General features: G+C 40.3%; 1 protein-coding gene across 1 annotated transcript in view; it reads left to right on the top strand.

The window, feature by feature from the left end:
- GRIP1 (glutamate receptor interacting protein 1) overlaps nt 1–27,695 on the top strand; it is a 399,879-nt gene that overhangs the window by 116,819 nt on the left and 255,365 nt on the right. The window contains 1 exon segment of the mRNA XM_033958481.1: nt 1,559–1,639. Within this exon segment, the coding sequence (XP_033814372.1) occupies nt 1,559–1,639 (81 nt within the window).

The following is a 27,695-nucleotide window of genomic DNA, read 5'->3' as shown; positions in this document are numbered from 1 at the left end:
TTGTATGTGTGAATTGTGTGTGTGTTTGCATATAAAACTAATACTATAAAACTTTAAATTTGGAAATTCCAGATGCAACATGTGGAGTTTGACCTATGACTTTTAAGTTAAAGCCAGGGACAATGTTACCATGGAAACTCCAATCTTTGAGAGGCCCAGGTCAGCTATTTTTACCTTGCTTTGTATAGGAACATGAGATGGAACTAACTTTAAAATGGAAGATTTTTAAATGCAAAATACTGTTTGGTTATAGGTTGGTCTTAGAAAAGCCTTGTGACTTTAAACAAAGGTATTAAAGAACCTGCTAATTTTCCAGGAGATAGAGAAATAACATGGTAAATGACAGCAGATAAAGAACATCTGGTCTGCACATTAGCTATCCTCATTAAGGAGGGCTACTGCTGTGCATGGGTTTTCTTTTGTGTGTCTGTGAAACCTGAAACTGTCAGCTTCTCCAGCAAATGAGTTCCTATAGATACAGAGAACTATTTTTGTTTCACACTCCTAAAGATACTGGGTGAGAGAGTTATAATGGTTTATGCCTATTCAGAAATTGCTGTAAACAGATATATAATCTATAAAACTTTTCTTTAAGCCTGGTATTTATAAGAGCTAAAAGGAATTCCTTTGTTGAAATAAGTCCAACCTTTTTCCAGTGACATGCTAAATGAACATTGGAAGATTCAAATGATGTATTATTGGTCATTGTGAGAATACATAAGCAAGCTCCAGGTTTTGATCCGGGGGAGATTCCTCTCTCTCCATATGGGCCAGTTAGCCTGGGAGAGATGGGCCCACTCCCTCATACACAGAATGTTTATGAAATTGGCAATGAATGTAATGCATATAATTAATTGGCAATTTAGTCTAATTCTAATTTTAACATCAAGCTTAATTGGATATAAAACTGAATAAATATTATTTTGATTAAATTACATGTCTGTGTATGAGTTATTAGCATGAAATACGCTGTATATTGAGGCGCAATGCACAACCCACGTCCTTACGTGGCTTAGTAAAAGAGGGCCTTTATTATTTATCAATCAGCAATAGGGAATATTAACATTAGTAAGGTAACTTGACTCTTGCTGACTTACAAGTGCATTCACTCTGAAGCCCCCCCAATATCTCTCCTCGCTTATCTCCCCCTATGCTCCCTCCCCGTGATCTCCGCTCGGACAAGCACCTCTTATCTGTACCCTTTTCTTCCACTGCCAACTCCAGACTCTGTCCCTTATTTCTTGCGGTGCCGTATGCCTGTAACAGGCTTCCTGAATCAATACGTTGTGCTCTGTCCCTGGCAGTGTTCAAATGCAAGCTAAAGGCCCACTTTTTTAAAACTGCTTTCAACTCTCAACTCCCACTCACTGCTGTCAGATACCTATACTCATTGTAACTCCCCCAACCCTGAAATGTCCTGTTTAAATTAGATTGTAAGCGCTTCTGAGCAGGGACTGTCTATTGTGTGTTAGAATGTATAGCGCTGCGTATACCTTTCAGCGATAGAGAAATAATAAATAGTAGTAGTAAGCTAAAAAATGTATCCTCTTTTATTCAGATGAGAGTCCATATGCCAAATCTGCAAACCATATAAAACCATCAGAAGGAACACTGAGTGCAAGAAAGCAGAGCATCTCAGGTAAGGTCACTAGTTAATTTCTTTCACATACATTGTCAATTGCTGGATAAATCAGTCCATATTTAGCTCCTATTTCCCTAAGCTGTGGCCTTAAGTCCAAGAATCTTTTCCTGAGAGAAGCAGGGTTTCTTTGAATAATAATACTAAACATTACAGGGATCCTAAAGACTTACAAGATTTTATTAATCAACTGCAGCAGATGTCCTAATGCAGGATTCTAACTGACAATTGGAAAGTCATTTGGCTCTCAGTATTCTTAAAGCTCTTATCAGATTATTTTATTTATTTTGTTATGGACAGTGGGGTTCTCTTTTGAATTTTTCAAGATTGCTGGATTGAGGTGAAGGATATAGGACACAGGTGTCAAAGTCGGTCCTCGAGGGCCAGAATCCAGTCGGGTTTTCAGGATTTCCCCAATGAATCTGCATGAGATCTATTTGCATGCACTGCTTTCAATGCATATTCATTGGGGAAATCCAGAAAACCCGACTGGATTCCGGCCCTCGAGGAGGGACTTTGACACCCCTGATATAGGATGATATATAACATTTACTAATAAAAAAGGGGAAAATACTGACAAGTTGTCTTTTGCTGGAAGAAAGTGATTTATGGGGTCTGAAAAGTTACTCTACTAAACACATCAGATAGCTTATAATACTTAAGACAAGATTTCAATCAATTTTGATATGCCTAATGAAATTATTTATTGGATTAATTCCTTTTATTGCTGGGTGAGTTGTTTTTGCACCCAGGCTCTTCTGGGTAAGCTGTATGCAAATATTGGAACATCCTGATGCCATCATTTCTTTTATTGATTCAGTGACTTCCTCTCTTTGCTAAAACATTGACTTGCTGTGAAATGGCACCAGAGTAGGGAATATGCAATATGAAACTTGCAGAGACAGAGCAGCGTTTATCTCAAAGGGCTTCACACCAGTGCAGTTTGAAGCAGCACTGACTCATGAAAAATGGGTGAAAACCAGGACTTCTGAGACACTGTACAGAAACAATCCGATTTGAGATTGAAGAGTACCCACCTGCCTGTGACTGATTTGCAGCATTTGGCTTGACCTTTGAGGATAGAGAAGAAACTGCCATGGGCTGTACTAATACCATGTTGGGGGTGGGAGAGCTTCCTGCACTGGCTGCCTCTTTGGCAAATCTGTTTTATTGTCCTTTTAGTCTGAATATCTGATGCTGGTGTTCCGCCATGATAGCGAGGCTCACTTGCGAAAACAGAAGCAGAAGACCAGCATGAGAAAGACATGAAGAGGACTAGATACAGTGAGGTGCCATCTTTATCATGTAGAACAGGAAATGCAAAGAAATAGCAGGAGAAGCAGACCTTGGCACAACACAGAAAATCTGCAGGAAATAGGCACAGAGGTGTATGATAAAGAGAAGGAAAAGTCCTGCTCCAGTCCCTCAGGGGGAGGTGGAATAATCTAAATTAGACCTGGGATAAGCTATGAAGCAACTTTAAGTTCAGGCCATGTGGTTTTCATTTTCGTTTGCAGCTTCCTACCTTTGTGAAATGTTTAGAAGATTTGTACTATGTGTTGATAATGCGCAACCTGAATGTAAATATTTGCAGATATGTGATTAAATTACAATGTTTTAGTTTAAGAGTGAAAAAAAAGAAATAATAATAATAATAATAATTTATACTTCATGTTTATATTCTATTTTATTATCAATTGACGATGAGGGGTTCTATGTCCCACTATTCTGATATTGATTGATTGATTGATTGATTTAACAAAGCATAAAGTATATATAGATTAATTTTGGAATCCTTAGGTTGGAGTCTTTACAATAAATATTTAGAGTATATGTGTTAGAATTGGAGTTTCCCTGTTAATATATTATTTTGAGAATTATTCTGTATAGGATGTGGGGGGGTATCCTGATTGATAGTAGATGTATTGTATATTCATGGTATATTTTTAGTTTTTGTTAAATTAATGGTGTATTGGAGAGGTCATTATATATAGGGGCAAAAGAAACGGTTAATATTTTCTGATAATTACTGAAATTCTTTATACAGGCTATTAAAGTATTGTGGATATAAATATTAATTTATTTCATTTGTTTATGGGGTAAAGGTATTATTAGGTATTTGTGATGCGTGAAAGGGTGATTTAGTAATTGCAAGGTGGAAGGGAGATGGGCTTGTGGGTCTATTGTATGTACATCCAAGTTCACATGATTTATCTATTGGGGTGGGGAGGGATATGGGGGTATGGGTTTTTGGATGTGTATGGATTATTATTTTATGAAATTCTTTATGTGGGTGGGTTGGGAGGTGGGTGGGAAGGGATAAGGATGTAAGTGGCAATTATTCTGGTATCATTTGCTTATGTATTTTTATACTTTAATCAATTCAAATGGCTATAAAATTTTACTCGTTAAATGTAAATGGGCTTAATCACCCCATAAGGAGGAAAAAAGTATTGAATTTCTTGAAAAAGAAAGTGGCTGATGTCTATTTCTTGCAGGAAACGCACCTCTGTCCAGTTGAAGCCAGTAAACTGGAGGGTGGATGGGTAAAACATTCTTTTTATGTGCCTGCTGTGGGAAAGAAAGCTGGTGTGGCTATCCTGGTCAATAGGAAATGCTCTGCGGTATTTAGTAATGCTAGTGCTGATCCTATGGAAAGATGGATTCATATTTACATGGCCTTAGGAAATGATACCCTAAAGCTTTTTAATGTTTACGCCCCTAATACAAATCAGACTGATTTCTTTAAAAAACTCCAACATTTAATTCTGTCATTTGCTACATCTAATATATTGTGGCTGGAGACTTCAATGCTGTCATGGATTCATTGCTGGATAAACAACCTAGTAGACAACTAAAGTCACTAGGCTTGGACAATCTTGTGCAATCATGCGGTTTAAAAGATATATGGAGGCTTTTTCATTTTAATGCTCGTGAATTTTCTTTTTGTTCCCAGGTTCATCAATCATTTTCTAGAATTGATTATTTTTTGTATCAGATAATTTAACGAGGCAGGTTACACAGGCTAACATAGATCTGATCCTTCTGACGGATCATGCAAGTATTTGGATTGAGTGCCGAGTTGGTGAAAAGGACTTTACTAGACCTATTTGGAGATTCAATAATACATTACTTGGAGATTCAATAATACATTACTTGGAGATTCAATAATACATTACTTGGAGATTCAATAATACATTACTTGCGGATTCAAACTTTCTTGAGGAAATAAAACAAAAAATAGTTGACTATTTTCAACTCAATACCTCGGAGGAAGTCTCATTGGAAACTATTGGGGATGCTTTTAAAGCTATGATGAGAGGGCAAATAATTTCTTATTTGGCACACATACGGAAAATGCTGAAATTAGAATTTTCTAATTTAGAACAAAATATTTGATCCTTAGAATCACAAATGGCTTCGAAATGGGAGCACACTATTTTACAGGCCCTCTTGAAAGCTAAATATAAATACAATGATATTTCTTCACAACATGCTAGGAAAGATTTGTTTTCTCAACAAGCTCTGTATTATGGAAACTCGAATAAAGCGGGAAGATTATTGGCTAATTATCTCAAAGCCAAAAAAAGGAAAGTAAAAATTGTGGCTATTAAAGATGAGAAGAATAAAACTCAATCCCAAATTGGAGATATTTTGAAGCAATTTTTGGAATTTTATAAAGCTTTATTTTCTTCTGAGCTTTATTCTGATAAAGAAATGGAAGGTTTAGAATTTTTAAAGTTCAGGGGCCAAAAGTTCCCGAGCATATGAAAGGAAATATTGATGCACCTATATCACTAAAAGAGCTTCAGACAGTGTTGAAGTCCCTCAGAGCTGGATCCGCTCCAGGTGGTGATGGATTTACAGTGGAGTTTTTCAAATTACACTTTTACCTCATCTTTTAAAATTATAACATTCGCAACTGACTAAAGGTTGTATTTCAGGTACTATGGCTGAATCTTTAACCATTGTTTTGCTAAAGCCAAATAGAGATCCCATGTTGGTCTCAAATTACAGGCCTATTTCTTTAATCAATGTGGATGGAAAACTCCTGGCTAAGTTATTGGCTTTAAGGTTAGCCAAGGCTCTCCCATACATGATCGGTATGCACCAAATGGGTTTTGTTGCTCAGAGGCACTCTTCAAATAATACTAGATTGGCATTTCATATGCTAAATTTATCAAAAGCAATGAATGATCTGGCTTTCTCTGTCCCTTTGGATGCAGAGAAGGCCTTTGATTTAGTGGAGTGGACTTTCATATATCAAGCAATGGATTGGTTTGGTATAGGATCTGGATTTATACAAATGATTCATACCTTGTATAGCTCCCCTTCGGCCAGATATATATTAATAATACTTTCTCAGAGCATTTTTGTCTGGAAAGGGGAGTTAGACAGGGATGTCCCTTGTCTCCTTTGCTTTTTGATATTGTGTTGGAACCCTTGTTGGCTATACAGCAGGCAAAGGATATATAGGGAATTCCTTATGCAGATCAGGAATATAAGGTCTCTGCGTATGCAGATGATATCTTGCTTCATTTGAGAAATCCTGATTTTACCATTCCGTATTTACTGGAATTGATTGACCGATTTGGTAAATTTTCTGGTTATAAAATAAATTGGAGTAAATCGGAGGTTCTTCCTCTAAATGTACATTGTGTAAAAGGACTATTTGACCCATTCCCATTCCTTTGGAAGGAAGAGGATATAAAATATTTAGGTGTTATGATTCAAAAAACTCTGGAAGACACAATGACAGTAAATGAGAAATCATTATTGCTGAAAATCAAAGAGATGTGTGAGCATTGGAACTCTTTACATCTTTCTTGGTGGGGGAGAGTACAAACTGTCAAGATGATGATATTGCCTGTAGTTTGCTACTAAATGGGGATGTTGCCAGTTTATTTTCAGGGGTTCTTTTATAAGAAATTAAATAGAATTCTCACTAACTTTATTTGGCTGGGTAAAACTGCTAGAATAGCTCTAGTATCTTTGCAAAAATCAATTGTGGAGGGTGGGGTAAATTTTCCAATTTCTACAGATACCATGAAGCTTTTATCATGAGACAGGGCATATATTGGATCCTTCCTGAGCTCATGGAACATCTTCCGGATTGGCTTTATTTAGAAAGGCAACTCATGTCTCCTTTGAGATCGTGTCATGTTTTAAGTATCAATTTACCCAGATATGTTAAGGACAATAGTATTTTATTTGACACCTGGAAAACCTTGAAATTTATTAACAACTTAACAGATATTCCAGTAGAAAAATCCACGTGTCAATCCTTATGGCTAAACTCCAAGATTCAAATTGGCAAGTCTAAGATCTTCTGGAAGCATTAGTTGTAGGCAGATATACATACACTAGATGATGTTTTATCAAATGGAAAAATGCTTGATTTTTCACGATTGCAACAATCATTCGGTATTTTAAATTTAATTTATAAGTGGTGGCAGCTGAAGCAGGCCATTCAGAAAGGGTTCCCTGATTGGTGCAATCTAAAAAATCAGTATAGCTCGCCGGTCCTATGCTTCCAGACAGATTTGCTAGGGCATCAGGCAGCCAAGTGGTATAAATTAATATCTGGCTATATGAATAAGAAACCAAAAACAAGTTTGAGAGATATTTGGAGCATTGAGATTAAGCAGCAGATTTCTGCTACTCAATGGCCACAAATTTGGTCTTGGAGGTTGAGATGTACATCATCATCATCTCTGAGACAAACTTGGTTTTTCTTGTTGCATAGGATTTTTTTGGACCCCGGTTCATCTACAGAAGTTAGATAATTCTAAATCTAACAGATGCTGATACTGTCATCTTGACATTTGGACATTGGACCATCTGTTGTTTTACTGTCCTTTAATACTTAGTTTTTGGAAGTCGATATGGGGACAGATTAACACTGTACTGGAGTCATCGATCCCATTGACATATGATGTAGTCATATGTGAGACATTATTACATCTTAAACCCCCTTTGGACTGATATAAAAGCCGGCTAATCCTTATTATGACCAGGTTAGCCATACAGATGGTTACTTGTTATTGAAAAAATTGCGATCACCTTAATTTTCCTTTTTGTTTGGCAAATTTATGCCTCTGATACAGGTATGAGAAAATGAATGCTGATATGTTGGGGCATAGCACATTATTTAATTTGATTTGGGGGCCCATTGACTTCTTTTATTACTTCGTTATAATTGTCTTATCTTTAGTTTTTTGCAAAATTACACACACATCCAGGGGAGGGTGGGATGGTGGGAGGTTGGGGGGGGTATATCTTTGCTTTGTTATGTCCTATATCTACAGGTTATAGAAGGTTATTCTTTATGTATTATTATTGACAGATTATAAGTGCTTACTGTGGTGGATTAATGATTGTATATATATTGTTCTGTACTTTTGTTGGCTTTAAAAATTAATAGAGTTAAAAAAAACCCAAAACATACATTGTCAAATTTAAACCAAACTGAAATTTTTGAATAGTAATGCAACATGAAGACATGAAGGAAAGAAGTGATTATTTGTCTAGGGATTCCTGACTGGCCAGTTTTTAAGTGGATCAGATAAGGGCATTCCAAAAGCAGAGGAGCTGGCAGCTATGCTGATGCTGTAAATATTCAGTGCAACTTATAGTAAATAGCAATCTTAATTTTGATGGTTTAGCTATGTGGATTCCAGTGGTCAAGAACAATGCTCATTACCCCACTCCCCACTCCAGAGCACTTCCCTTTCTCCCTCTAGTTCTGCCAAACATCTCTGTCTCCTTTCTACCACCTCTGATCCCACCCTTCTGCCCTCCCTCCCTCCAAGTCCCAGAAAACCCCCTTAGGCCCAGTTATTGGCCTTGGTGGTCTAGTGGTCTTTGGGACAGGAGCAAACCCCACTGTTATAAATCTGAAGGAGATGCATAGGTATTTGTATCTATGTTTATATATTCACATAAGAAGGGTAAATGTTAAAATCCTTTTGGTAAACCTTTTAAGTCTGGTATGAAACTTAAAAATTAACCAGGGGTGTTACAGTTTCTATAACACATGTCAAGGCTTCATTGATTCGTAAATCACAGGGTTTATTCTCAAAATATATGTGGAAAAATAATAATAAATACAAAATATGACACCAATATGCTTAAACACATGCATATAATTTGTGAAAGAAGTTCTCAGTGCCAATAGTTTCTCCTACTGAGAGGAAACGACATTAAGGAACCATCATCATACATCAATTGTTCCTACCACCACTATTATTCTAAAATTTCATAATGCAATCACTTTTCTGATCAAACATATGGCGATGTGATGAATATCCATATTTCTCATCTTCAGTACTCCCATGTTCTTTACTTGCACAAGCAGTGTTCAATAACTCTTTGCAGTCTTAAAACTTCCAGTCCATTCTAAAATTTAGGCTTTGACACATAAAGTAAAATAAACAACCAAAAAAAATATATAAATAAAAATAGCAGCAAAACCCGGAAATCCAAAAGGAAAAATGTATATGAAAAACAAAATGAAATGAAAAAAATGGAAAAGAAATATAAAATCCAGAAAGTCTTCTTCTATAACCTATATCATGGAAGCAACAAATCATTGGTAAGTTCTTTCACTGGTTACCTAAGACCCTCTTTTATTAAGCTGTGACAGGTTTCTACCGCGGCCCAGAGCTCATAGTGAGCGTCGTAGCATTTAGCACTCCAGGCCGTGGTAGAAACCTCTATTGCAGCTTAGTAAAGGGGGGGAGGGGTAGTTAATGTATGTTTTTTTATTTTAGAGACATTTAATAATGGTTCATTGGTATTCTGAATAATTTGATGCATACGTACAGTAGATTAACAATGGTGACAATGTTATACATGGCTTTCTCTTGGGCAATTAATTGACCTTGCTTTACCTGCATCTGATACTTGTAGATCTTATACAGCAGCTTTTAAATTGCCAACTGATATAGCATGATGAAATCCACCATGAGGGTGTTTCTAAAAGCTTGAAAAGAAGTGTTTGTGAACAGTGGATTTAAAGCCAGCAGTTTTCTGTCTGTGTTAAAAACTAGAGCATGACACTGGGACAAATTTTCCCTGCCCCTCGGGAACTCATTTTCCTGTCCCGTCCTGGCAAGTTCTTTTCCTGTCCCTGCCCCATTCCTGCAAGCTCTGTCCTCATCTGCACAAGCCTGAAACACTTTAAAATTATAAGTATCCGAGGCTTGTGCAATTAAGGCAGAGCTTACAGAAATAAGGCAGGGAAGGGACAGCATCAAAACTCTCAGGGATGGGACAGGGAAATTGAGTTCCTGCGGGGACGGTAAAAAATTTGTCCCTGTGTCATTTTCTATTAAAAACTTAAAAACTGTTTGACATTTATCTGACTGCAGAAGAATTGAATCCAAATTGTGAAAGTCACATAATTGAATGTGCAAAGAGGTTTGGTCAACACCCTATGCAAATTATGCACTGAGGGATGAACATTCAGACACTTGTGTTAGAGAATGACACGGGAAAAAATTTGTCCCCGTGATCACTGTCCCTACCCCGTCCCCATGACTACTGAAGTAAAGCGCTGCTTTGTTTACCTCATTGGAAAAACTACAAGACGGCATTGTATCTTCCAAAACAGACAATATTCGTTTATTGTTAGTATAAAAACTTACAGTATTACAGCAGCAGAGACATATCAGAAAAATATATTGTCAGTTCAGAATATGCAATGGAGAGAAGAACTTGCACCCATATGCTTAGCAGGGGGCTAGCAGATCCCCGTAGCATAAGTAAGTGAATCTCTCTCGCTTTACCTAGAATGCACGTGTTTTTTATACAGATAAATTCTTCCTTTGTTCCAAAAAGTACATCCCCGAATTCTGGTTATGTAATTCCCTATTGGTACATAAAATAATGTAAATCTAACTCCTCCTCTCAGTCCATGCCTCTCTCACCTCCACCCCCCCCTCCCCAGTAGGGGGGGGGGCCTTGCAGAAACAGAGAACTCTTGGTGAACTTTCTTTCTCCAGTGCTGAGATATGTAGATGCTAATTAGCAGTGAACCTCAGCAGGCCGTTTTAAATAGGAATGGCAGCGGTGACTGGAGGGAGGGGAAGAACAGGAGCGGTAGCGTTTGTTGCGGGAGGGGGTGAGTCGGCGATGTGCAGGCCGCTGTGAACAGGAACGGCAGCGGCGGCAGGACCATGAGCCCTCCTCCCGCCATCCGCTGCCAGAGCCGCTCCTGTCGCCCGATGCAGCTAACTGGCGCATATGCCTCAAGCCGCGGCCAAGGCTGGGGACTCGCGCATGCGCACTCCTGCAGCCACAGACTTACACCGCACAGAACACGCAAATAGGAGTGCGCATGCGCGGCTAGCTCTTAGGGCTTTCTCAAGGTTCCCACTCCTTCTTTTAACCATTCATTCCAACCATTGCATCTGAAATGAAAAATCAGACGTTTCAGACGCAATGGTTGGAATGAATGGTTAAAAGAGGGAGTGGGGGGGGTCACGTGATGCCGCGCACCTGAGCGGACGTGCCTTCACACAGCTCCGGGCCATGCCGACTTAACCTTCATTTCAACACGCCGCACTCGCTCTAAAAACCGGTGCCCTGCGGACCGACGCTTCCCTGCAAGTGTTTGGTGTGTGCGGAGCGCTCTTGGGAGAGTTTGGAACCCGGCATGACTGCAAGGGCGCAGCGGGACACACGCGGGAAGGTGAGGCTGACGGACTCTAAAATGGCGGACGGCCACGAGGTCCCCATGTTCACAATACAAGAAGCGGCCGTACAAGAGCTCACCAAGTCCCTGACCCTTGTTATGGAAGACAAGCTCGCAAAAATTCAAACCTTCATGGAGGATTTTAGGGAAACACTGGAGACACAGGCGGGCAGACTACAACGGGTGGAGGACCGAGTGGCCCAGCAGGAGGACCGGGCTGCAAACTTTGAGGAGCGCCTGAGGGTCCTGGAGACTGCAAAAGCTACCTGCCTGGAAAAATTGGAAGACCACGAGAATCGGAACCGAAGAAATAACTTACGTTTCATAGGGATACCCTCCTCCGTTCGGGATGTCGACCTACGGCCTTGTCTGGAATCGTGGCTGCCGGGAGTGCTGGGCCTCGTTGAGCCTGGGGAGAGGGTCCTGATTGAACGCGCCCATCGGGTGGGCCCCCAGCGTGAGGGGGATCAACGACCTCGGCCAGTCCTCGCCCGCTTCCTTAATTTTGCCCTGAAAGAACGTGTTCTATCCTGCTTTCGGCGAGGGGCTGGCTTCACCTATGAGGGACATAAAATTCTGGTCTTCCAGGACTTCTCCCCCCAGGTGTCTTCGAAACGTAGAGCCATGGCTCCTCACTGCAACACCCTATATCAAAGAAAAATAAGGGTATCCTTGCTCTACCCGGCCAGAGCCCGAGTCTCTTACAATAATAAGACTCACTACTTTGACTCCCCGCGAGATCTGGAGCGTTTCATACAAGATTTACCAGCGCCTCCGCGTGCAGACCCAGAGATGGCTTGAGAGCCTCCGAAGCGTTTCCCGGTCTTGGTCTATGATGCTGCTGCACTCTACCCAGCGTGTACCTCTGTCTATCTCTTCGCCGCCAACTTTCCCTGCTCCGCAACGCCGCCGGCACTGACAAGACATCCCCGACAATTGCCGGCGTTCAGGCATCCTCAAACGGGATTTTACTTCCCTTCGTCGGACACGATGGCCACTTAGAGCTACCCCTACCCGGGATTACTGGGGACTCTGCGAGTAGTGGTGGGATCGCTGTGCCCAGACACTTCACCTACTGTGGCACGCTCCCTCACTGCATTGTACACTTGGCTGGCTGCAGGAACGCCTGTGAACTCTGGGCTTACCGGCTCTCTTGTCTCGGCCTGGGCGGACCGCAGTTGTCCTCTGAGGGGGAGGCGAGGCGAGGCCGCTTAGGGGGACGGGCGTCTTTGAGCGTCTGCCCCGATTCCTTTGGGAAGAAGCGTCTGAGGTGTCGAGCTGCACTGTCTGTTTGAAAAGGGAAGATCTGGCACGGGCGTCTATCTGCCTACCCATCCTCTGTTAAACGGAGGACCTGTAGCTGCATCATGCAAGCCCGTCTCTGTACCTATTTGTGCGCGGTGCTTCGGCGCCGCAGGATGAGTTCTGCTTGGGGGTTTAGTGGGATTGCCTGCTCGCCTGCATTCTTACAGGGGTGAGACTGATTTACAGAGCCATACTGTGCATCACCGGGGCAAGCAGACTGTTTACAAAAATTTTATGTGTTGTTGTTCTTCTCTTCTGGGGGCATGGCCCGGAGCTGTTTCCTATTTCCTATTTCTGTATTTTTTGGTATTAGCATGGCCTTCCATGCTGGGGTTTGGGGGAATGAAAAGAAGAGGAGGGGGGGAGGGATGTGTCTGAATGGGGGAATGTATGTGGGTATGACTCGGGTTTGTGTGTGGGGTATGTCTGGGGGTTGTCTGGATGACTGTATGGGCTTTTTTACACTGAACCACTGTTGTAGCCTGGGCAGGTTGACTTGGTATTTCATGAGTGAGTGGAGGCATTGGCTGGGACGGCCTCCATCGCTCGTCCTATGGTTTTTCACTGTTTCTTCTATGCATTTCTGTAAGTTCCATGGTACAATTGCATGTTAAATCACTGAATGTAGATGGAATTCATTCACCCATCAAGCGTACAAAAATCCTAGCATACCTTAAGCGTGAACACACTGACATAGCATTTTTACAGGAGACTCATCTGAGTTCTGGGGAGCATGGGAAGTTGCGTAGGGGCTGGGTGGGTCAGGTACACTCGGCATCATTTACTAATCGAAAATGCGGAGTAGCTATTCTCATCCACAAGAACATACCCTTTCACATACACAGCCACATCGATGATCCCAAGGGGAGATTTCTGATTCTGGTGGGTGAACTCTGGGGCAAACCTCTAATCTTATGCAATATCTACGCCCCCAATACTTACTCCCATGCTTTCTTCACCTCAGTGGTGGGTCATTTGGCACCTCTCATGCCCCAACCGACCATCATGGGAGGCGATTTCAATTTTGTTGCAAATCCTCAATGGGATCGTAAGCCGGCCAGACCGGTACCGAGGGGCCACTTCACTAGGGGTATAAACTTCCTTATTAAAGAATTGGGATTGTTGGACACTTGGCGCACGTTACACCCCACTGAACTTGATTTTTCTTTCTACTCGCACCCTCATAAGTCTCATTCGCGCATCGACTATTTCCTAATCTCCGCCTCTCTATTTCCGACTTTATCGGCCTCAACTATCTTACCACCTCTTGTATCTGATCATGCTATGCTCGGCCTTGACTTACATTTCGGGACACAGGCCGAGGGGCGTATCTGGCGGATGTCTCCATTCCTCTACAAAGATGCGGAGTTCCGTGAATTCTTTCAAAAACGATGGGAGGAGTTCCATACCACTAATTCGCCTACAGACGTGGATCCCGTTGTCTACTGGGAGGCGGCCAAAGCGGTCATGCGTGGCCACATATTAGCATACACGGCGTCCCTGAATAAAAAATGAGACGGGGAACTCTTGGCTATGTCGAGGGACCTCGCCAGCTTTCGCTCTCTTCATATCTCTCGCCTGGACGATGTCTCCAGACAAGCCATGAATGACGTTAAGCAAAAAATTAATCTCCTGTTAGATCAAAGGGCTAACCGTAATATCTACTGTTACAAATACAAACTTCACCGCTGGGGGGATAAAACGGGGAGATTACTAGCTAACCTGGTGCGCCCACACAGAACTCGCCATATCATTACTTCCATTAAAGATGCCGGTGGCGTTACACATGTTACTCACTCAGCCATCACAGAACAATTCGTACAATTCTACACTGACCTATACTCCGCGCAACCTTATGACAAAACCGCTAGTGATTGTTTCTTCCAGGGCCTCTGTCTGCCGACCTTGACGGACACTCAATCCCAAGCCCTTAATGGTCCTATTTTAGGAGAGGAATTACAGACTGCTATCAAAAAGCTCAAGCTGGCCAGAACTCCGGGCCCAGACGGCTTTGGCCCCGAATTCTATAAATTGTTGGACCCCCCGGCACTAGCTTCTCTTCAACATTACTTTATGGGACTGCGGAACGTCATACCTCCTGGAAATTCACATAACAGGGCACACGTGATTATTCTTCCTAAGCCCGGGCGCCCAATTGATGCTTTGGGGTCCTACCGCCCCATCTCCCTGCTTAACCAGGACGTAAAACTCTTGGCTAGCATCTTGGCGGCGCGTCTCAATAAATTCTTACCAGCGCTCATACATGAAGATCAAGTTGGTTTTGTGCCTGGTAGGCATGCGTCCATGAATCTCTTACGGGTCCTAGCTGTGTTACAACAACCACGAGCCACCTCCGACAGGGCACTTATCACTAGCCTGGACGTAGAAAAAGCGTTCGATATGGTCTCTTGGCCCCATCTCTTTCAAACGCTGGGTAGATTTGGGATTCAGGGAGACTTCATAGCCTGGCTGTCAGCTTTGTATCATAGCCCCACATCCCAACTCCTAGTGAATGGAGGACTCTCCCAACCGTTTCCTCTGGGACGGGGTACTCGCCAGGGTTGCCCACTCTCACCCCTCATTTTCCTTCTCTCGCTGGAACCTCTGGCGGCGCGTATTCGCCGAGATGCGAGGTTGGAGGGTTTAGGGGTGGGCTCAAATGAATTTTGCATAAGTATGTTTGCGGACGACATGCTCTTATATGTCAACCATGCTGACCGGACGATGCCCGCCCTGATGTCCCTCATCCGGGCATATGGAGTCTTTTCTGGTTTGAAGATTAATTTTGAGAAAACGGAGGCCCTCCTGTTAGGGGGCTCCCAGATGGAGCCCTGGTGTCAGAATCTTGGAGTAAGTATTGCACCTGGAAAGCTGAAGTACTTAGGTATTATGCTTTATAGAGACCCACGCAAATTGTACGAGGCTAACATTTCTGCTACTATTGGAAAGATCAAAACTTTATGTCTTAAATGGCACTCGCTGCCTCTTTCGCTTATGGGGCGTGTTGCCTTGGTTAAAATGGTGATGTTCCCGAAACTACTCTACCCACTACAAACTATGCCCGTCTGGGTGACCCGTGCGGATGAGAAGGCCTACCAATCCATTATTTGCTCTTTTGTGTGGAGGGGAAGGAAAGCACGTATTAACGCCTTTAAATTGACCCAGAGTCGAGAGCGAGGGGGCCTGGGCATGCCATCCCTTCGCTTATACAATGTGGCCGCGCTCCTCCGCTGGATTCATGAGCAACTAGTTTCTTCACGCCGCTATTCCCCTGACTCTTTACTAGAGGACTGTTGCTTGCCCTGGTCCTTTTCCTCCTTTCTTCATGGAGCGGGGAGGGGGGGTGCACGACCCCGCTCCGCCGTTTTACCATTCCTCCTTCCATTCAGATGGGCATGGCGCTGGTGGCGATCTCTTCAATGTAGGTCGCCCACTGTGTCGCCATTTCTCTCTCTCCTCTGGAACCCTAACTTTGCGTCTGGAGTGGGGGGTCTGGCGGGACTGAGGGATAGAACCGCACGTAACACGACAGTGGGGGATGTCTTGGCCCTGGGCGGGGGGGAATTCCCTTCCTTTGCACAAATGCGGATAGCGTGGCACTTACCTCAGGCGCACATGTACACTTATTTACAAATCCATCACTATTTTCACTCCTGGGTTCGTGCGCATGGGGATACCTGGAGAAGTGGCCCCTTGGACTTAGCCTTTCTTACTACCCCTACTGCCTCTAACAAAATTTCCACGTGGTATAAGGCGGGGAGAGACCATCTCGGAGAGGGATGTCTACGTATTTTGGGGGGAGAGTGGTCCACAGAGCTTGGCATGCAGGTGACGAGTGACGACCTTAGGCCTCTATTTCAAACCTTATACTTATATGTGAAAGCACCAGGCCTGCAGGAAACACAATACAAAATATTACATAGGTACTACCTCACTAGGGCTAGAGGCCATCACATGGGTTTGTGGGGTACTGACACATGCACTAAATGTACGTCCCACAAGGGTGACTATGTTCACTCCTTTTTCACTTGCCCCAAACTACATTTCTGGAGTCAGGTACAGCTCCACTTGGCGACCGTCTTGCAGCATGCCGTACCTTGGAACCCACCCGCCCTGTTACTGGGAGATATCACGGATTTTACCCACCACGGACTAGAGTTTCCGACCCACAAATACATTCTCCACGCGCTCCTCGTGGGCAAACAACTCGTCCTAAAGTTCTGGGCTGCCGCAGAGGTTCCGACCTATTGTATGTGGGCAGCGAGGATGCAACTCCAAGCACGATTTGAATTGGACACTTATGCGTCCCGCCCCCAGCCCCACTGGAAGCACTATTGCTCCCTTTGGAGGGAATCTCTGGCTCGGATTGCTTAAATTCCCAGTGGATACATGTGCTCGTGCACACCTCCCCCCTGACTCTGTATCTCATGCCTCTATATATTATATCCTATCCAGCCTATCAAGACTCCTGCCTCTGTATAACATAACTCTGTATAACTTAACAACGTACTTTCATGTTTATATCATGTATTCCTCTCTCGGACAGGGTGCAGCAGGTTCTCATCTGATTCATTGTATCTTACAGTCCTGTATAATCGAATGCCATTCCTTTCTTTCTTGCTCAGGTGGCTCGAGTCCATCCGTCTACAATACAGAAGTATAAGTGTGCGTATGTGGGGTTGATTGAGGCTCGATTGGAGATGTGTGTGATTTGAATGGGGTATGCCTGATGTGAGATTGTGGAGGATCGTTTGGGGATCCCTGATGCTGTACTAGTGTATTTACCTAGAAACTGTGAACGAGGGATGCTGAACGGTTCACTGTTTTTTCTTTTTTTTTCCTTATAACTACTTGTTTACTATTCACTGGGGTGCTGGGCATTTCTTTCGTACTATATATCATGAGCATGTTATGTTCCTGCCCATGTTTATGACCCGCTGTTACTTTGTTTGCTCGAATGGGTGAGCTCACTGCTCTTTCGAACTGTGACTCTGCTCCCCAGGTACATAGCTCTGTAATGTTATATTTCTGCATTGATTTCTCGATGTATCACTGTTGATTGTGGATGTTCATGCGTTTCTTGTTTAATAAACATGATATTTAAAAAAAAAAAAAAAAAAAAAGAGGGAGTGGGAACCTTGAGAAAGCCCTTAGAATCATACGGGCGAAACATGTTGGTGATTTGGTGATTCTACCCCCCCTGAATAGCGTCTTTTGCACAGCTAAGTACTTTTAGTACATATTTATTGAATGGGTTAAGTTATAATTTCTTAAAAGAATTAAAATATTTACCACACTGGATCCGATGACGAGTGGGCGCATAAAGCCCAGCACAATGAGAGCAGTTTGAGTGCGTGGTGGCCCGCTGAGGACCAGTAAGATCAATAATAACCAGAGAATGAAGTATGGCATAATTGTGAGATAATGTCTTACAGTTAATATTTGGACAATCTCAATGGAGATAGGAGTTGCCATTCCAACCATAACCAGTCTGGAAGATTTTCTATGAGCTCGGGGATGATCCAATACATACTCTGATTCCGGAACTTGGAGCCTGAGTAGATGGCTGGCTAACGGCTGAGCTCTTTCCTTAGAGCATTTTTCATTTGAATTAAAATAACAATTTTCTTCTGATTAATTTTAAATTCCTGGAAATAACTTCAACTAAACAAAAGCTGCAAGAAGCTCCTTCTAAATCAACAGGAAAGACCAAGAGATTGAAAGAAGACTCAGTTTTCTAGCGAGGTTCCTTTGCCTATGGATGCCTTGGATTTTATTGAAGTAATGGAAGAATTAAGGAAAATTAATGTAAATCTAATGGAAGTGAAACAAGAGATGAATCTTATGAACAGCAAATTTGATATTTTAAATAACAGAATGGACATGATAGAAAACAAAATGGAAAAAATTGAAAACATACAACAAAATTACAAAGAAGATCATAATATGTTAATGGATGTGAATAAAAAACTGATTGACCTGGAAAATAGGTCTAGAAGTCAGAATTTAAGAATTATTGGATTAAAAGAAGGAGTTGAGGGGAAAAATATGATCTCTTTCCTAGAAGATATAATACCAAAGATTCTTCCAATAAAAATAAAAGGTCCATTAGAAATTGAAAAAGCACATAGGATCGGAATGAGAACAATTCAAAACAAAAAAAAACTAACTGTAATATTAAGATTACTAAAATTTCAACAGGTACTGGATATTTTACAAGCTGCAAAGGAGGTTAAAAATCTCACATAAGGATTCCAAGTTGATTTTTCTCCAAGACTTTGCAAAAGAGACTGTCCAAATCAGAAAGCAATTTTTACAACTTAGACAACCTCTGAAAGAAATAGGTGCTCAGTATGGATTATATTATCCTGCATTAATGAGAATTACTTACAAAGACAAATTTCATCAGTTTGATGATCCAGGAAAACTTAAAGAATTTTTGTCGTCTCAAGAAACTCCTATGAATTAAAGTTTAATTGACTTTGGATAGATGGAAATTGTGTTTTAAATTTTATTTACATATGTTTTATTTGAATGAGAAAAGTTTGGATTTGGAGGGCAAATATAGAGGAATTTTAATTTTTCCATATACTTTAATGGAGACAAAGATGGCGGCTGAAACTGATTTATTAACTGTTTTAGAATGATTGGAATAGTTTTAAATTAAAATAAAGAAGATTCTACAATAGAATGGAGGAAGCAAATGAGCAGATAAATATTCACACTAACCTGACATCAATAGAATGGAAAGGAAAGGGGGAGGAGTATAGAATGAGGCCTTCAAAAGACATCCTTGTGTTGCACAGCCAGGAATTTTCCTGATGGTATTCCCTTGGAAAGTGCAGGTGAGAGGGGATCCTGCTGAGAGACAGGCCAGCATGTATTCAGGTGCAGATGAACGGATCCAGGGTGAGCGGCTGTATGGGATGAGGTGTACCCCTTGGGGGGTTGCGATGTGCCTGCTCCTTGGTGTTTTTGGTGGAGGAATGGAGGGTTTCTCTTGGGCGCCGGGAGGTGGAGTGGCTGCGTTTGTTAGGACGTCTCGAGATGTGCGGGGCCGTGATGATGAGATCAGCTGTTTCCCTCTTCTGGGGTTCACATGTGACTAAAGGAGTCAGGAATGTTCAAGCGGTTCCATTCAGATGTTTTAGATGTCTTCCTCTTCCTGGTGATTAACGGAAGCTATGAGTGCTGACAGGGATCAAGTGGCTGCGCTCGGCTGGGTTCTCTTTCAAGGATTATTGAAGATTGCTGGAACCTGCAAAGGACAAGTGACTGTGTTATTCTACGTAATCTGTATGTCGGTACAGATGGAAATGCTGATGAATGTCGGGGAGAAGTTTAGGAACTGAGCCCGAGTTCCCTGACAGAGACAGCCAGGAAAACGCGGAAGTGCTGCAGCAGCAAGTGGGGGCTTGACTCCAGCTCTTGTTCATAAACGATCCGATCAGAGAGCTACAGATCATCATCAGAGACAGGTCAACCAGCAGAGGAGTTTTTGTAAGGTATATTGGAAGAGCCCTGGGACTGTTGAATGAAGATTGTGTATTAGAAGATATCCAGAGGGGACAGTATTGCTCATTTGCTATTTAGTCTATATTAAAGGAATTCTTTATATATAGCTAGCTTCAGCTATATTTAAGAATGATAGAATTGTTTTATAATTGAATGGGATGTTTAGTTAAGGTATGAGGAATTATTTATTTCCTGAATAAATTTGTTTATGTAATTTATTTAACATTGCAGGAGGATATTATATTATAAATTTATTTTTGTGGATAAGTTGTTGAAGCTCAATATGGTGAAATAAATTGGGGTTTTTTTTGGAATGTTTAATTCTATTTCATGAATAAGAAGTAATGGATGTTCTGACAGGTGGAATTTCTAATTTAGAAAATTTTTAAATTGAATATTTTACAATTGAGCTAATTGAATTCTTATTTCAATTGGATTTGATGTATTTAAATATTATAATGCACTTATAGTTTAAAACTAATTTAATAATGTTAAGGGGGAATGGTAAAGAAAATTCTAATTTATTTTGACATTTAGATTGAAATAATTAATATAATAACTATTAAATTATACAGTTCTTTATTGGAATGATTTTAGATAAAAGTTTATATAATTGAATTGGGATAAATGTACAATGGAAATTAAGGGATTTAAACATATGTATGGATCAATTTTTATACTATAGAGGAAACAGTTAAGTAAGATGCTTGGAGGAGGGGAAGGGAGCTGGTCTGATCTTTTTCCTTCAAGTTATCGTATTATAAGAAGGGGAGGGTTATGGGAGGGAATAGGGAAGGGTTTTTGGGATTTTAGAAATATAATCTTTAAGGAATCAAGGGAGGGGGGATGTACCTTGTAGTAAATTAAGGGAAATGAATTATGCACAGGAAAATTATACGTTGAAGTATTTTTTGAAGTTTATATGTGATAGGAATAATTATATTAATGGAGCTTAAAATACTTTCGCTAAATGTTAATGGCTTAAACCACCCAATTAAAAGGAAGAAAACACTTTTGTTTTTAAAACAACAAAATATAGATATTTGCTATATCTAAGAGACTCATTTATCAGCCTTAGAGTCTCAAAAACTAAAAGAAAATTGGATAAAACATTGCTTTTATGTCCCAGCTGTAAAGAAAAAAGCAGGTGTTGCAATATTGGTGAATAAAAGATGTAATGCTACGTTCAAATTTATTTCTGCTGATCCTTTAGGAAGGTGGATACATGTGGACATGAATCTGGGAAATACTACAATGGCGCTTTTCAATGTATATGCACCTAATACGAACCAAATTGAATTCTTTAAAACTCTACAACAATTGTTATTACCACTGGCTGCTGCTAATTTAGTTGTGGCTGGGGATTTTAATGCTGTTATAGATCCTATAATGGACAAAAAACCTAGTAGAATTATGAAATCATTAGGATTAGATAATTTTATACAAAATTGTGATTTGAAAGATATATGGCGAATATTTCATTTTAATGATCAGGAGTTTTTATTTTGCTCCCATGTTCATAAGTCTTTTTTAAGAATATGTTTGTTTCAAATACATTAGTTCAACAAGTAACACAAGCCTCCATAGATCCAATTATTTTGTCTGATCATGGTGGGGTGTGGATTAAAATTAAAATAATTGATCAGGAGGATAGCAGACCTATATGGAGATTTGATAATACATTGCTGATGGAACCAAGTTTTATCGAGGAAATACAATTGAAAATAAATGATTATTTTCAAATTAATAATACAGAAGATATCTCTATGGAAACGCTAGAGGATGCTTTTAAGGCAACCATAAGAGGTCAAATTATTTCTTTCAGCATATATTAAAAAACAGTTTTATAGTTTGGAACAAGATATAAAGGTATTAGAATCAAAATTAATTGATAAATGGAACTACTCTACATTACAAGACCTCTTGAAAGTGAAAGGGAAATATAATGAGATTTCTTCTAAATTGATTAGGAAAGACTTATTTTCTCAACAGGCATTGTATTATGGAAATTCAAATAAGGCGGGAAGATTATTGGCAAATTATTTAAAAGCAAAAAAAGGAAAATGAAGATAATTGCAATTAAGGATGGAAAAGGGAATTCTTATTCTCAAATTGGTCCTATTTTAAAACAATTTTTAAATTTTTATAAAGATCTATATTCTTCTGAGCCTTATTTAGATAAAGAAAAGGATGGAATAGAATTTTTAAAATTAATCAAGGGGCCGAAGATTCCTGAACATATAAAAGAAAGTCTAGAAAAGCCAATATCAATTAATGAATTGCAAACAGCACTGAAGTCCCTTAGAGTTGGATCCGCTCCAGGTGGAGATGGTTTTACAGTAGAGTTCTATAAATCATTCCAAATTACCCTATTACTATATCTGTTAAATTTATATCAGTCTCAACTTACTAAAGGTTGTATTACAGGTACCATGGTGGAATCGTTAACTATAGTTTTGCTAAAGCCAAATAAAGATCCCACACTGGTTTCAAACTACAGGCCTATTTCCTTAATTAATGTAGATGGTAAACTTTTAGCTAAAACATTGGCTATACGTTTGGCTAAAGCTCTCCCTTTTATTATTGGAATGCACCAAACAGGATTCGTTGCTCAGAGACATTCTTCTAACAACACTAGGCTTGCCTTACAGATGTTGAATTTGTCAAAAGCCTTTAATGATCCAGTTTATTCTGTTTCCCTGGATGCAGAGAAGGCCTTTGATCGTGTTGAATGGACCTTCATGTATCAAGCGTTGGAATGGTTTGGTATTGGTTCAGGATTTGTACAAATGGTTCAGACATTGTATAGCTCCCCTGTTGCTAAACTGTATATTAATAATAATTTTTCAGAAGGTTTTAAGTTGCAGAGGTGGGTTAGACAAGGTTGTCCTTTATCTCCTCTGCTTTTTGACATTGTATTGGAACCCTTATTATTAGCTATTCAACAAGCGAAGGAGATTCAGGGTATTCCTCATAAAGATCGAGAATATAAGGTCTCTGCTTATGTGGATGATATATTGCTCTATTTGAGAAATCCTGAGACAACTATTCCTTGCTTAAATTGATTGAGAAATTTGGAAAATTTTCAGGATACAAGATAAACTGGAGTAAATCAGAAATTCTTACACTTAATGTTCATTGTACAAAAGGTTTGTTTGATTCATTTACCTTTCTTTGGAAAGAGGATGGAATAAAGTATTTAGGCATTTGGATTAAAAATACGTTAGAAGAAACAATGAAAATGAATGAAAAATCTTTATTACAGAAGGTAACAGAAATGTGTGAGCAATTGAATCCTTTACATCTTTCGTGGTGGGGGATAGTCCAAACTATCAAGATGATGATTTTGCCTGTGGTTTGTTATCAGATGGGTATGTTGCCGGTTTATTTTCAAGGGTCCTTTTATAAAAAATTAAATAGTATTCTTATAAAATTTATTTGGCTGGGTAAAACTCCTAGAGTGGCTTTGGTATCTTTACAAAGGTCAATTTCAGAGGGAGGGGTAAATAATTTTTATAGGTATCATCAAGCCTATATTTTGCGCCAAGGTATGTATTGGGTCCTCCCAGAGCTCATGGAAAAACTCCCAGATTGGCTGTGGTTAGAATGGCAACTCATGTCTCCATTATGCCTTTGCCATGTGCTCAGTATCAAATTGCCTAGTTATAGTAAAGATAACAGAATATTAGCTGATACATGGAAAACATTGCGACATGTAAGTTATTTAACAACTATTCCAATTCATAAATCTACAAATCAATCAATCTATATGACTGAATTCCAAGATTCAAATTGGCGGAGAAAGGCTTGCCTGGAAGCATTGGATGATAGCAGGAATACGTTTATTAGAAGATGTTATCTCTAATGGTAAAATGCTTGAATTTTCACAGTTGCAACATAAATATGGCCTTAATAAATCAGAAAGTTTTAGATGGTTGCAACTGAAGCATGCCATTCAGGCGGGGTTCCCTGACTGGAAAAACCTTAATAATCATTATAGTATGGAATTCTTATGCTTTCAGGTGGACTTCTTGGGTCACCAGGCCACCCAGTGGTTTAAATTACTAACTGGATTTATTAAAAAGAAACCAAACACGGGTCTGAGAGACATTTGGAGCATTGAGATTAAGCATCAAATTACTGAATCTCAATGGCCAAGAATTTGGTCTTGGAGGATGAGATGTACAGTGTTGGCATCTATGAGACAAACTTGTTTTTTTCTGTTACATAGAGCATTATGGACCCCTGTTCGGTTACAAAAATTAGATAGCTCTAAGTCTAATAAATGTTGGCACTGTCATCTCGAAGCAGGGACTTTAGATCATTTATTATTCTATTGTCCATTTATTATGAATTTTTGGAAATCAATTTGAGACCAAATTAATTGTTTATTGGACAATCCAGTGGCATTGTCATATGATACTGTGCTATTTGGTATGGCAATGAGAGCAAAAGTCAGATTTCTACAAATAATAACAAATTATTACTCATAATGACTGGTGTTGCCATTCAACAAATAACGTATAATTGGAAAAACTGGAGTAGATTAAATTATAATTTCTGGTGGAATTCTTTGTCATGTTTATAAAATGGAGAGAGTTATTGCAATACAGCGGGGATGTTTCAGGAAATTTCAAGAAGTGTGGGAGCCATTAACAAAGTATTGTACTGAGTAGATGACATTATTTCCCTTAAATTTACGAGTTCAATGGTAAGAGGGGGAGGGGGAGTAATTTTATAATCACATATTGTACATGATATTTGACTACAGGATAGGAATGGGTGGGAAGGATGGGTGATAAAGGCATATTATTTGTATCATTGGTGATTATTAAGTGATATATAGGGAGGGTCACTGGAGTGGGCAGACTTGATGGGCCGTGGCCCTTATCTGCCGTCTATTTCTATGTTTCTATGTTTCTATTTGCTGTTAATCTGTTTGGACATATTGTCACACTTATTGTAAGTATGAAAATGAATAAAGAATTTAAAAAAACCAAAAAAAACCAAACAATCCTTTTTGACAATGTACACTAAGCGGAAGAATCTCTGATTTACTCCAATTTATTTTATATCTTGAAAATTTTCCAAATCTTTCTATCAAATCTAGTAAATGTGGAATGGTTGTTTCAGGATTCCTCAAATGAAGCAATATGTCATCTGCATAAGCAGAGACCTTGTATTCCCGACCTGCGTAAGGAATACTCTCAAGCCACACATGAAAAAGGACACCAACTTGGCATTGCAGCCTACATGTCCCAACAACCCACTTATCCAGAAATCTACTCATCAAATGGATACTGGTACCGCTCCCTCTGGTATGACCATTACACGTACTCCTTCAAAATCAACTGGACCAAAACCAAAAGCAAACCAATTACACAAAAAATAACTTACAACTCGCGTCAATACATCGATCCCACCAAATTCTGGTCAAAAACAGACACCATAATCCAAAACTACAACCCCAAAGACTTCATCTCACAGTGGAACCACCTAAGTACAGCAACCCTAGATGAGCTAGCCCCAGAACAACCCAAAACCAGAATCCATAGAAAATCAGACAAATGGTTTGACAACAAACTACTTCAACTGAAAAGCAATTCAGACAACTAGAAAGAAAATGGAGAAAAGATAGCCTAGACTCCACAAAAATAACATGGAGAACACTACACTAAAAATATAAACAAAAGCTGAAAGAAAAAAGAAAGACATACTACACAAAGCAAATAGGAGAAGGATCCCAAGATACAAAAAAGATTTTCCAATTACTAAAATAACTCATAGATACCACACCATATCTGACAAAAAACAACTCCCCCCTCCCTCAGCCACCTTATTAGCCACAATCTTCAAAAATAAGATCGCAACTATAAGAGCCACATTCAATGGAACACCCATCCACCTAGAAGAGATCTCAACTTCCCCTTCAGAGAAAGAATCAGTAGCAGCAGACAGAACTTGGTCCCACTTCTCACCCATAAAATGGTCTGACTTCAAGAAATTATACAACAAATACAGTCACGCAGCCTGTGACCTTAACCACTGCTCACCATACCTACTGAAAACCTCCAGTACGCTATTTTGCACGCTGCTTCTACAATGGATACAAACTCTACTCATAGAGGGCCAGTTCCCACAAGACCTCAGCGAAATCATCATAACTCTGATCCTAAAAGACCCCAAAGGAGCAACAGACCAACCATCCAACTACAGACCCATAGCCTCAATCCCACTTTATGTCAAGCTAATGGAAGGCCTCGTAGCTAAAGCCCAAAATGGATATCTAGAAAACCACAACTTACTCCACCCTACACAGTCTGGCTTCAGAACCAACTACAGCACTGAAACCCTGCTAGTAACACTCATGGACATCGTGAGACAATACCTCAGTACAGGCAAGAACATGTTAATCATACAATTAGATCTCTCCACAGCCTTTGATCTAGTTGGCCATGACATATTCTTACAAACAATAGACTCAATTGGAATTACAGGAAAGGTACTAACATGGTTCAAAGGTTTCCTACAATCCAGAACCTATAGAGTCAAAACAAACAAAGAAAAATCAGAACCATGGTCCAACCCATGTGGAGTTCCCCAAGGATCACCCCTATCTCCAACACTCTTCAACTTATATATTGCTTCCCTAAGCTCCTACCTAGACAAACTAGGCATTACCTCCTACAGCTACGCAGATGACATCACCTTACTCTTCCCTTTCGACCAACCTCAGCCCACCATGATAGCCACAATAAACAGAACACTTGAAAAAGTAGCAACATGGATGAAAGAACACAAACTAAAACTTAACCCTGACAAAACAAACTTCATCCTCGAAAACAGCAAAACCCCAACCTTGACTAACCTAGTAATAAACTCAGTCTCATATCCCATTCAACCCTCACTAATACTCCTTGGAGTACTGATAGACAGAGGCTGTACCATGCAACCACAAATCAACAAAATAATAAAAACATCATTCACAACCATGAGAAACCTAAGTCAAGTCAGAAAATTCTTTGACAGGAAACAATTCCAACTAGTGGTTCAATCACTAATACTAGGCCTAATAGACTTCTGCAACATACTATATCTCACCTGCCCAGCAACCACAATAAAACAACTTCAAACAATACAAAACACAGCCCTAAGACTTATCTACTAATTGAAGAAATATGACCACATCACAGACTGCAGGACTGCTGTGACACACTTATCCCTTGCTCTAACCAGCAGAGGGATTAGGTGTGTTGAGTTCTGGCCTGTCGGCGTGGCCTCCTCAGGTTGGAGGAAGGGTTTTCAGGTTATAACAGACCTAGGCGCCTGCCAAGTCTGCCAGGCACACTGAGAGTAGCTTGTAAAGAGAAGACCACACAGGTAAGTCTTGTTACAAAAGAATGTTCTTGTACTTTATTGAACTCGGGGGTCTGAATACCATCAGCCACCCGCATGTCATGGCAAAATATAAAATACAAAATAGCTTGCAGTTGTCAGAATGGCTTGCTACAAATGCCACATACAGTTCAATACCCTGGA

The sequence above is a fragment of the Geotrypetes seraphini genome, chromosome 9, assembly GCF_902459505.1.
Source record: "Geotrypetes seraphini chromosome 9, aGeoSer1.1, whole genome shotgun sequence".
NCBI lineage: Eukaryota > Metazoa > Chordata > Amphibia > Gymnophiona > Dermophiidae > Geotrypetes > Geotrypetes seraphini.
Note: the sequence above shows the minus strand (reverse complement) of the source record. Positions and strands in the feature narration are given on the sequence as shown.